The sequence below is a fragment of the Solanum pennellii genome, chromosome 6 (genome assembly GCF_001406875.1).
Source record: "Solanum pennellii chromosome 6, SPENNV200".
In the NCBI taxonomy this organism is placed as follows: Eukaryota; Viridiplantae; Streptophyta; class Magnoliopsida; order Solanales; family Solanaceae; genus Solanum; species Solanum pennellii.
The window spans coordinates 55,689,170-55,700,870 of NC_028642.1; the positions used below are offsets into that span (position 1 = coordinate 55,689,170).

The window sequence follows — 11,701 nt, forward strand, 5'->3', positions numbered from 1 at the left end:
AAGTGAAACCAATTATACTTCATAGAATATACCGCAGAATAACGAATATATAGCAGATCACGCATAACTATGGGAACTAGCTTCTTGGATTCCTCAGCTACATGAGAGGCTTGGTCCAATGACTCAAATCTTAAAGAAAATTGAATATATTATAACTGCTAAATCCTCAGACTTGAACAAAAAATATAAACAAAGTTACTTAGACTAAACTCTTTTGTCGATAATCTCATACCTGATAATGGAATATTGATTAATATATAACTGATCCAACACTACTTGACAACAACTCGTACTAATTAATCTGTGTTTATATACCATATAAGATAAGGTTAGAAAACATGATCGATTTTACTATATTTGTATATTATTTCCTTGGGTATATCCCAGCAAATATTCCTCGTGGACGTTATTAACTACATATTTGTATTCAATATATGTTAAAACACATGCATATAAATAGAGTAAGTACGTGTGCATGAAAGCAACAGAAAGAAAGATGGCTCAAGTTAGAGAAGCCATTGATGATCATGATGAGCAGAGAGAAAAAACTGAGGATACGGGCGATGAAACTAAGAAGGCTATGTCTGAGACTGTGCCATTTCACAAACTACTAAGTGAAGCAGATGCACTTGACTGGACACTCATGGCTTTAGGGACATTTGGTTCCATTGTCCATGGACTTGCCCAGCCTGTTGGCTATTATTTGCTAGGCAAAGCCCTTGATGCATTTGGAAACAATATTGATGACACAGCAGCTATGGTTAGAGCACTCAAAAAGGTATAACTAACTTTACTGGCATATCAAAAATCATGAAGTAGGTGTTCAGACAATATTTGAAGTTAAAAGTTGAAACAAAAGTATTTGGAAGTGTAATACATATTCACTTGGAGAAGGGTCTTAACTCAGCTGTTTTGCTTTTACTTAATTTCAGGTCGTCCCATATGTCTGGTATATGGCCTTCGCAACATTTCCATCTGGAGTGCTGGGTAACTACCTTACTACTATCATACTAAAGTTTCAATAAGCAAGACTCAAAATATCAATGATTTGGAACAGTAGAAACTCAACTCCATAAATTTTGTACTTAAAAAGTGGTAATGTGGAATATGCAGAGATAGGATGCTGGATGTATGCTAGTCAAAGACAAGTAGCACGTTTAAGACTGAAATTTCTAAACGCAGTGCTAAGACAGGATATTGGGGCATTTGATACAGAGATAACTACTGGCAAAGTACTTACAGGCATAAGCAACCACATGTCACTCATACAGGACACCATCGGAGAGAAGGTACATAAGCTCATCCCTGTAAACATTATTGTTAGCTTCAAAGCATTTACCAAAAATTTGAGCTAAGAAACATCTTTACGAAGAGAAGAACATTGGAAATGAAAAGCAGGAGTGAGTAAACAACCTAAAGTACTTATAAGGCGTAAAACAAACTTTTGGCTAATTCGAGCATATAAACATGAATAAACAACAACTCAAACACCTTCATGTCAGTAGCTTAACAACTCAAGAAGCCCTCCCTCTCCCAAACGAGATACAGTATTCTCAGAGATGCTTCTTATTTCCTGCACCAGTTGCCTGTCATACAAAATCAAGAGACTGTCCAATAGCAGGTGGAAAAAATTTGACTAACCAAAAATGGTTCTAACATCATGCACATCCAGAAGTTCATAAATATCTAATTTACAATCTAATATCCATATATACCTAACATTTCTTCTTTTCACGTGACAGTTGGGACATTTCCTATCATGCATTGCAACGTTTGGTTCTGGAGTCTTAATTGCATTTATATCCTGCTGGGAAGTTTCTCTCCTATCCTTAATAGTTGTCCCATTGATAATGTTAACTGGCGCCAGTTACACAAAGAGAATGAGTGAGATTTCAAATATAAAAATGGCATACCTGTCAGAGGCCACATCAATAGTAGAAGAGGTGACAAGTTATAGCAATTTCTTCAATAACAATTTCATGTTAGAATATGCATATTCTGAATGCCAATCTTAGTTTTTGCAATATCAAATAGGAGTAACAATTTATTCATATTGCGTATCTGATGCTCTATGACAGACAATCTCCCAGATCAGAACTGTATTTGCTTTTGTTGGAGAAAATTTATCAATCAAATCCTTCTCAGATTGCATAGAAAGACAAATGAGCATAAGCAAAAAAGAAGCATTAATAAAAGGTCTTGGAACAGGCACGTTCCAGACTATAACTTTTGCTTCGTGGTCTCTTATTGTATGGGTGGGAGCTGTTGTTGTAACAGCCAAGAGATCAACAGGAGGAGATGTCATAGCTGCAGTTATGAGTATTCTGTTTGGAGCAATGTAAGAGCAAAAACCTCGTATTCTTCAACAGATTCTTCATATCATGAAGAAAGAAACTCAAGTACCTTAAAAACAGCAACCAGATGAGTTTTTCTTTTTCAAATTTCAGATCACTTACGTATGCTGCACCAGATATACAAATCTTCAATCAAGCAAAAGCAGCAGGAAAGGAAGTTTTCCAGATTATTGACAGAAAACCCACGATAGATGCAGACTCAGGAGGGATGACATTTGAAGTAATAGATGGCAATATCAACATACGGGATGTACACTTTGCTTATCCATCACGGCAGGAGAAGTTAGTTCTTCAAGGGTTTTCTTTGTCAATTCCAGCAGGAAAAGTAGTGGCACTTGTTGGAAGTAGCGGGTCTGGTAAAAGCACCATCATGTCACTACTAATGAGATTTTATGATCCCGTGAGAGGTTGGTCAAAAATTCATTATTTACTTTTAATTGCTGAATTTGCAGAAGCATCTATCACAAAAGAAAGTTTCACATGTAAATGTCTAAAACCTTCATAATGTTCATACTGCATCAATCAAATAGAATAGATAAATTACACAAAAATTGAAAAACTCACTCAGTATTTGAAAACCATCAGGTGAGATTCTCCTTGACAACCACAACATCAAAGATCTTGATTTGAAGTTTCTCAGGAGAAACGTAGGAGTAGTTTCCCAGGAGCCATCTCTATTTGCTGGCAGCATCAAAGACAACATTAAGATGGGAAATATTAATGCAAATGATCAACAGATTGAAAGAGCTGCCTTGTTGGCAAATGCACATTCTTTCATATCCCAGCTACCAAATCAATATCTGACAGAGGTCAGACCATTATCGCTCATATACATGACCAACTGTTTCTTTAGGTTATTTTATAAAGGAAAAAAAGAAAAGATAATAACTGTCTACATAGTTTGTGGTATTCAGTTCTATATTTCAATAGGATGGATGGAAAAGGGACTAAAATATCTTGAACTATTGAAAAATGATACAAAACTACCCATCATCCACCTATTGGCTCCCAAATAGCCCTGCCAAACACCTATTTTTTTTTGAAAATGGTAACTTTGTCTATTTCTCAAAAGTCAGTACACTGATCAGTATTTACAACATGTACTTTAAATTCTACTATCTTTTCCTAAATTGAGTCTAGTACATCAATTAAAAAAAAAGTATCATTTGAGTATAATTGATTACACCAAAAACATAATAGCATAAGACAATTTAGTTTGAATTTTTGCATACTATTCTCAACACTATCGAAAGCTCTAGAGTTCCTTTCCTTCCATATTGCCCACCTATTGACTCCCAAATAGCCCTGTCATCCATCTTTGGGTCCAATATTGACCACTTTTATAACGGATTATCATTTAAATAATTTCTTTAAATATGTGGCGACCATCAATTGGATACAATTTAATGCTGGAAGGAACAGGAAAATTAATAATGATACAACAACATGCCTAGTGTAATTCCACAAGTGGGGTCTGAGGAGGGTAGAATGTACAGTGGCCTTACCTCTACCTTTTTGAGATGGAGGAACTATTTCCGATAGACCTTCGGCTCAAAAGAAATTTAACCGATGCAAGAAATAAGAAAAAAAAAAGAGACAACAGAACAACTGCAGCTACAAATATTAATATACATTGGAGGAAAAAAAATTAGTGTTCGTCATGTCCTCAGTCCAACACTCGACTACCTACAAAACTTATACCCTAATTCTCGACCACTATACCGTCCCATCTAATGTCATATCGTCAGCTGAAGTTGTACCATATTCTATCTAATCACCTTCTTCAGTTCTTCTTTGGCCTATACCTCTTCCTCTCCTAACTCCTACAGCCAACCACACACCTCCTCACTGTCAAAATTAATAACAATAATTTCTCATTATCTAAGACAGAAGGATTTTCTGCTTCTCCACCACTATAAACAAAAGGGAGACCGAAAGGCACATCTTAGGATTGAGAACACCTGGAAAAAGAAAAAACTGTGCATCTAGCAAGTCTCGTGCCTTTTCCTGATCCAAGGCAAAATGACTTATCTGTAAAATCCTTTTCGAAAAATTGAACCAAAGAGAATGTAATGCCTAAATTGAGGATTCTAAATTCTTCTGTCTCTAATAGCTAAAATATTTTACTGCTCATCTGTCATCCCCAAGCATGATAAGTTGAAATGAAAGTAGTTGTAGCATGATCAAAGTACATCCGAAACAATTCGTTAATTCTTGTATAGCAAAGCTCCCATGAAAAAAATGAAGCATGCTAAATTAGCTTTTGTGTTAAAATGTCCTACTCTAGGTAGGGCAAAGGGGTCTCCAACTATCAGGTGGACAGAAACAGAGAATTGCAATAGCAAGAGCAATTTTAAAAAATCCTCCTATTCTTTTGCTTGATGAGGCCACCAGTGCACTTGACACAGAGTCAGAGAAACAAGTTCAAGAAGCACTTGAGACAGCAGCACAAGGCAGAACAGTCATCTTAATTGCACACAGAATGTCAACTATTGTAAATGCAGACATGATAGCTATTGTTGAGGATGGGAAAATTGTGGTGACGGGAACACATAATAACCTCTTAGATACAAGTATATTCTACAACAGGCTTTTTTGCATGCAGAGCATCACGCAAGATTGTCAAACTAGGTCAGGTTAAACTCAATACCATATTCATCATTACAAATCAGACTGGTTAATTGATTAAAATGAAATACATCTAATTGATAGGTTGGAGGCTACAAATACAAAAGTTATTTCCATACAAGAGGATTCATCTCAGGACCATAAGCAACCTGATGAGCCCAATGAAAGCAAAACAGAGCTTAAGGAACTTCCTGAGAAGGAGCAGATCCAAAGAAAAGAAAGACACATATTTTTCAGAATCTGGTTTGCCTTGAACGAGAAAGAGATCATAAAGACAACTATTGGCTCCTTAGCAGCAGCTTTTGCTGGCATCTCTAAACCTGTTTTTGGGTTCTTCATCATTACAATAGGAGTGGCATATTATCATCCTGATTCAAAGGAGAAAGTAGCTCTGTATTCAGCAATATTTGCTTCAATTGGAGTGGTTTCTTTGTTTGCTCACACTTTGCAGCATTACTTATTTGGAGTAATTGGAGAAAAGGCCATGACAAATTTAAGGCAAGCTTTGTACACAGGTACCCTACTTATAAATTCCTGGAAGATCTGATCCATCAATCTACATTTCGTTTTTCTTCCATTTCTCTTTTCTCAATGCATATTTAACATTCAAGAATTTGTCCCCTATATAAAAGTTGATGCGTATCACATTTCAAAAACTTTTTACAGCCACACTACGAAATGAATTAGCTTGGTTTGAAAAGCCCGAAAATAGTATTGGATCACTTACATCAAAGATAGCCAGTGACACATCCACAGTCAAGATCATAATATCTGACCGCATGTCCGTCATTGTCCAGTGTGTTTCGTCCATATTGATTGCAACAACTGTCAGCATGAAAGTTAATTGGAGAATGGGTCTGGTAGCCTGGGCGGTGATGCCATGCCACTTCATCGGTGGACTCATTCAATCAAAGTCAGCTAAAGGATTTTCTGGTGATAGTAGTCTAGCACACTCCGAACTTGTTGCCCTAACTTCTGAATCTGCAACTAATATAAAAACTGTTGCATCTTTTTGCCACGAAGAACAGATACTTGAGAAGGCCAAACTGTCCTTAAAACGACCACTCAGGAAAGGCAAGTCAGAAAGCATAAAATTTGGAATTATTCAAGGCATCTCTCTCTGCCTATGGAACATAGCTCATGCAGTTGCCTTATGGTACACAACAATTCTTGTCGACAGGAATCAAGCCAGCTTTGAGAATGGGATAAGGGCATACCAGATATTTTCCCTCACTGTGCCCTCAATTACAGAACTATGGACACTGATACCCACTGTAATATCAGCCATAGATGTACTAAAACCTGTATTCCAAATCCTCGACCGTAGCACAGAAATTGTACCAGACATGCCAGATATTTCCAAACCCGAAACCATCAAAGGAAAAATTGAGTTCCTAAATGTCCAGTTTTGTTACCCATCAAGACCAGAAGTAACAGTTCTCAACAATTTCAGTCTACAAATTGAAGCCGGATTAAAGGTGGCACTTGTTGGGGAAAGTGGAGCTGGAAAATCTTCAATTGTAGCATTGTTACTGAGATTCTATGATACGAATGATGGAAATGTTCTGATTGATGGCAAGGATATAAGAGATTACAACCTTAGAAAGTTGAGAGCACAGATTGGATTGGTACAGCAGGAGCCACTCCTGTTTAGCTGCTCAATTAGAGAAAATATCTGCTATGGGAGTGAAAGAGCATCAGAAGCTGAGATAGTGGAAGTATCAAGGTCAGCAAACATACACGAGTTTATTAGTAACTTACCTGACGGATATGACACTCTTGTTGGGGAGAAGGGTTCTCAACTTTCTGGAGGGCAAAAGCAGCGAGTAGCAATAGCAAGGGCCTTGCTCAAAAAGCCCAGAATAATGTTGTTGGATGAGGCAACAAGTGCCTTAGATACCGAGTCTGAAAGGGCAGTAGTGAGTGCACTGGAATCAATGAAACTAAACAGCTCCGGGATCACAAAAGTGACACAGATCACTGTTGCTCACAGGCTTTCCACAGTAATAAATTCAGATACCATTGTTGTTATGGACAACGGTAAGATTGTGGAGAAGGGCAGCCACTCAAACCTGATGGCAGAACCAGATGGTGTTTATTCAAGATTTGTAAGGCTCCAAGGTATGGAGAAAAAGTATTGATGTACGCTGACAATTGCATCAAAGGTAAGAGTAGGATTCACCCTCATGTAAACTATTAACTTGTTGGTCATAGCACTGTTGTATTTGTGAAGAAAAAAACAGATAGGGCCAGTATGGGATTGATAGGTGTTGAATTATTTAATTAGCTTCAAATAGTGCCACTGTTATCAAAAGCAAAAGCGCAAAAAATGTCAGCCTGCTAAAGCATGGGCATAAATGAAAAAAAAAAACGGGAGGAAAAAATACAAATATCTATGTTAAGTCCAAGATTAAAATATATGAACAAAGATATTGAACAAAAATTACAATAAAGTGAAATATCAATTGTTTAGTGTCACTCTTCTAAAGAGGCTCATTGGCAAGGGAAAATATGTGTGAGAACCTTGATGAGGACGCTGAAGCTCACATTAAGTGAGGCAAAGTGCTCAACACGGTCTCGCTGCAGCGCTTAAGCACCTCTGACAACACTTATTAGAACTTTCCTAAGTGAATTTGGACTCTTCCTATATGTATTTTTTTAGGACTCTTGCTATTCAACCAGTGAGTTAACTCACTCTGTACCCCTCTATCTGAGATCAGGATGAATTTCCCTAAAACAGAAGAGATCGTAAACTCTCTGATGAGTTCCAGTGTCTGCAATTCCTTCAATGTATTGCCAAAATTCAGCAATCATAGCCAAGTCAAGGAACAAATCAAGGTCAAACCTGTGTGTTCGGCCTAACTTTCTCTTTAATAGTCCATTGACTGATCCAGTACTAGGGACCTTAACACACACCTCCAACTCCAAATCTTTTTCTCATTTTAATATATACAGGAGCTTAGTGTCACAGTAGCTAATATTTGCAGAAAATATATGGTAAAACAGTTAACCTATATTCATCACCAAAATGACTGTACACAAAACTGATACATGCAAGCTAAGAGCACCCCTTTAAAATAACTGTCTGAAATTCTAGTTGCATATTATACATCCTTGAGATTTTAGGACTAAGCTTCAACACGGATGCTGTGTAGATTCTTTAGGCTCTCAATCTCCTCCCCAGAAGCAATTCCAGGATCAAGAAAACATAACTGCAAGAAAAATAAAATGTTATTGATGACTCAAAAGAGGACAAACAATTAAATGTGAGACAGTTGAAATGCAATATAACCTGATATAATGGCTTCTTCAGAGTGTGTACACCTCTTTTTATTAGCTTTTGCCAACCGAAGTTTCCTTTAAGAGATTTTGCCAGGGATTCTGTTGTCTGAGACAAGGTATGGTGAAGCTTCTGGTAAGTAATCTATAGATAATATACATGACATATCCTAAAAGTAACATAACCCTGTAGCTGATAATAGGAAAATTGATACTTAGACAAAACTAATGAGTAAAAAGAACAATAAGAAACAGAAGTCATTAAGGAGAAGTCATCAAACTTTTTCCCTAACTTGAAAGGGAATAAATAGATTTGAAAGCAACAGCATTGTCAGTTTCCTTTTCAACATCTCAACAAGATTTTTGAGGGAGGAGAAACAAAATATTTTGATAACTACAATGACCATCCCATACATCAGCCATCCCAAGTGATGAAAACTAACAAAAAGGGAACAGATTGTACCAAGTTGATGGAGATCCTTTTATAAGTGTGCACATTTGCAGCACAACTCTATTAAAGGTAAGCAGCACGCACAATCACAAATCTCTCATATGTGCTTTCCTAGACCACATATTTTTAGATGGACTGGTAATTTAAGAATACCCTAAACAATATATTTACTGCAAGAGTCTAAAATTCCTTACATGCTTGGTCCTGGAACCGATTATACATAAGCAGGTTAAACAACGAAAGCCAATTGCCAATAAAGGAACTTATGGAGCATAAGGCAAGCTTCCAAATCCTCACCCGCCATCTAACATAATATGCTTTTACATCTTCAGTACATAAAAAAAAACATTACGACCATTTAACTAAGGAAAGGGAGACAATGGATTTCACATACACTTTTCAAGTAAAAATACAAATACTGCCATCAATATAGGGAAGCCCTAAAGACCAAAGCAATAATAGAACCTCGAGGACAAGACTTGCTTATGAATGAAATGTGCAAATACTTACATGACCTGGATCTAAGATCAATAGATTGTACTGCATTGGTCCATTTCTCTGGCATTTCATTTGAATCCCAACAATGGTTCTTGAATGGCCATCATGCTGGAAGTACAAAGGCCTGTTTCAACGAAGCTTATAAGAGACCCCATAACCAAAAAGAGAATGATGATGAAAGAAGAGATCAGTAACCAAGAAAATTTATGCACAAGTAAAGATTTTCACATACATCCAAGTTAATCAAGGAAATACAGTCACTCACTAAATTCACTTACGCTTTTTGACTGACTAGGATACCATGATTGCCGTATTTCCTGGATTTATTGTCAGAAAAGTAATTCCACACCCAATCAATGAGTGCCTGCTGGACATTAGGCTTAGCCTTTACATCATACGAAATCGGAACAGCCTTGGATACAGCATTTTTCCCTTTGGACAGATATACATCCATTGGTCCATAAACTTGTGGTGTCATGCTGCCCACACATTTACCAACTCCACTTGACCTAATGTCTATCTCCCGGCTTACAAAGTCCACTATCCTGGCACGAAGGCCAAATGAACGGAAGAGCGTAGCACATTCTGTAGTTCCGATCCAATTTCTTTTGCCATAAATTGCTCGATCAAAGTCTTCTGAGCCCTGTTTATCAAAGCCTCTTTTCCAAGCAATTTCAAGCCATCTTTGGAGTGAAGGGATGTCAGGTACAAACCCAGAACCTCCATACAAGACCTCCCTTGCTTCTTGTCGTTGCTTAAGCAAGTGAGAACTAAGCATCTGGATATTACGCCAGCCACAACCCCAACCATAATCCTCCGAATGGCTGCTTTGGAAATGATCAACATTAACACACAAAATAGTGGTGGTCTTTTCAGTCTCCAACTCTAAACAGTTCTTCAACAAATCCATTAACCCTTGTCCAATCTGAGGTCGGGTTTCATTAAGGTACACACTTGATAAAATCCTTACTTTTTCATCAATATCTTTCCCTCCAGGATTGCAATTTTTGGCCTCATACTTCAAAATACTACACTCGCGATCCTTTTGGGAACTAGTTTCACACTGCATGTCATCATCAACCTGATAATCACGAAAACAAGGATATAGAACAAAGCCTACACCTTTTAAACGTCTTCTATCACCTTCTATCCTTTTTCCAGTAACAAGCCATTTTTTAAGCAAAAATATACCAATTTAAAAAAGGCGAGAATATTATAACTTTATTTTTCCAAAATTTTCTAATGATTTGCAGCCAAATAAGTGTGACTCCAAAATTCTACGGAGGCAGGTTGATAACATCAGAATTGGTACTCTGGTATATTAAATCTCGGCGATTGATGATATAGTATAGAACAGAATAATTTACAAAGAGAAAAAAAAAAAGAGTACCGGGATATAAGGTGGACTTGAAGGGGCACAGGCAAGGTCAAGGGCAATTTGTTGAGCCAATTCGAAGTCTTTGTCAATGTCCTCATCGTCGAAGTGACTGTTAGCGTGCCTGTATTAATCCATCAATTTTACAACTTTCTCGAAACAAAAAATAAATAGCAATTGACATAGGACGTAAAAAAATCAAAAATAGAATCACCTTTCGAGTTCAGAGGTGAGAACTCTGAGATTACAGATAGGGCAAGCTGAGAAATCGGCCATTATCGAGCTCCGTGAAAAGGCAGGATTGTGGAGGGAAAACTCTTCTTTTTCCCAGTTTTCCTCTTTTTATAAACCCTATGGGGCAACGTAATTTTGAATTTTTTGAAAAAATAATTTCAATTTAATTTTATGCAGTACTCCTAGTAATTAACTACACATAAATAATTTATATTACTGTTTAAACAATAAATTTTGAGTAAATTTTGTGTCCGGTCTACATAGTCACAAGAAAAAAGAGGTACAAATATGACTTATCACCGGTGTTTCATCAAAGCATTGAACTAACAAGGATTGTGTGGTGGAGAGCAGAAGTTGACCTTTTATATTATGATCGATCATTATTGATGAATAAAATTTTTCTACGTCACTTTGTGTCAGCGATGTATTTAATCATTTGAAATACATCAAATCAAAAATGACATTGCGTTCCTGATAGAACACGACGATCCTTTCAATAAAACAAACTAATTCAAAAAAAAATAATCCCAAAGATGTATCGCTATAACCTCCCCACGAGTCATTTACTTAAAAGACTCTTCGTGTAGTCCGTCCTTCCTTGAATTATTTAGTCATGTAGTACTTATTGAATACAAAGAAAAAGATACATTTCGATTCAGCCATAGTTCTTAATCATTTTATGACACCGTGCGTAGTTGAACCATATACGATATACGGGGAGCCAATACGCACGGAAGAAGCTAAACTTCAATTAATTAGAGTTAATGTGAATATTGAATATTGAGTAGAAAAAAAAAATCTAAGTCGTAAAGTGGGTCTTGTTAATTACCTTTAATACACTTATTAGTTCTTTCCAAGAAATTTTAAAAAAAAAAAAAAGAA

The 11,701-nt window shown here is 36.7% G+C and overlaps 2 protein-coding genes across 3 annotated transcripts; one reads left to right on the top strand and one right to left on the bottom strand.

The window, feature by feature from the left end:
- Positions 1 to 496: 496 nt before the first annotated feature.
- On the top strand, positions 497 to 7,631 carry LOC107022473 (ABC transporter B family member 19-like). Its single transcript, XM_027917964.1, has 9 exons — positions 497 to 778; positions 933 to 987; positions 1,114 to 1,289; positions 2,079 to 2,338; positions 2,448 to 2,761; positions 2,940 to 3,163; positions 4,642 to 4,927; positions 5,042 to 5,497; positions 5,649 to 7,631. Exons 1-9 carry the CDS (start codon positions 497 to 499, stop codon positions 7,121 to 7,123), a joined length of 3,528 nt encoding a protein of 1,175 aa, XP_027773765.1. The 3' UTR covers positions 7,124 to 7,631.
- A 264-nt stretch (positions 7,632 to 7,895) lies between these two features.
- Positions 7,896 to 11,096, bottom strand: LOC107021787 (zinc finger-containing ubiquitin peptidase 1). Of its 2 annotated transcripts, none has more exons than XM_015222494.2 (6): positions 10,800 to 11,096; positions 10,601 to 10,709; positions 9,489 to 10,273; positions 9,223 to 9,334; positions 8,275 to 8,370; positions 7,896 to 8,194 (listed from the first exon to the last, which is right to left on the bottom strand). In XM_015222494.2, the coding sequence occupies exons 1-6, from the start codon at positions 10,859 to 10,861 to the stop codon at positions 8,111 to 8,113; spliced, it is 1,248 nt and encodes a 415-aa protein (XP_015077980.1). In that variant the 5' UTR covers positions 10,862 to 11,096; the 3' UTR covers positions 7,896 to 8,110. The 2 variants fall into 2 exon arrangements, with proteins under 2 accessions (XP_015077980.1, XP_015077979.1); XM_015222493.2 differs by having other exon boundaries at positions 9,489 to 10,291; positions 10,800 to 11,094.
- Positions 11,097 to 11,701: the final 605 nt, after the last annotated feature.

What these genes read in the sequence shown, in the direction of transcription:
- LOC107021787 (XM_015222493.2), bottom strand. Translation starts at nt 10,861, where the DNA reads ATGGCCGATTTCTCAGCTTGCCCTATCTGTAATCTCAGAGTTCTCACC. An exon ending in CTCACCTCTGAACTCGAAAG is followed by an intron (nt 10,710 to 10,799) that starts GTGATTCTATTT and finishes GGATTAATACAG; the next exon opens with GCACGCTAACAGTCACTTCG. An exon ending in ATCCTAGTCAGTCAAAAAGC is followed by an intron (nt 9,335 to 9,488) that starts GTAAGTGAATTT and finishes TCGTTGAAACAG; the next exon opens with GCCTTTGTACTTCCAGCATG.
- LOC107022473 (XM_027917964.1), top strand. Translation starts at nt 497, where the DNA reads ATGGCTCAAGTTAGAGAAGCCATTGATGATCATGATGAGCAGAGAGAA. An exon ending in AGGACACCATCGGAGAGAAG is followed by an intron (nt 1,290 to 2,078) that starts GTACATAAGCTC and finishes GCTCTATGACAG; the next exon opens with ACAATCTCCCAGATCAGAAC. An exon ending in AAGGCAAGCTTTGTACACAG is followed by an intron (nt 5,498 to 5,648) that starts GTACCCTACTTA and finishes AACTTTTTACAG; the next exon opens with CCACACTACGAAATGAATTA.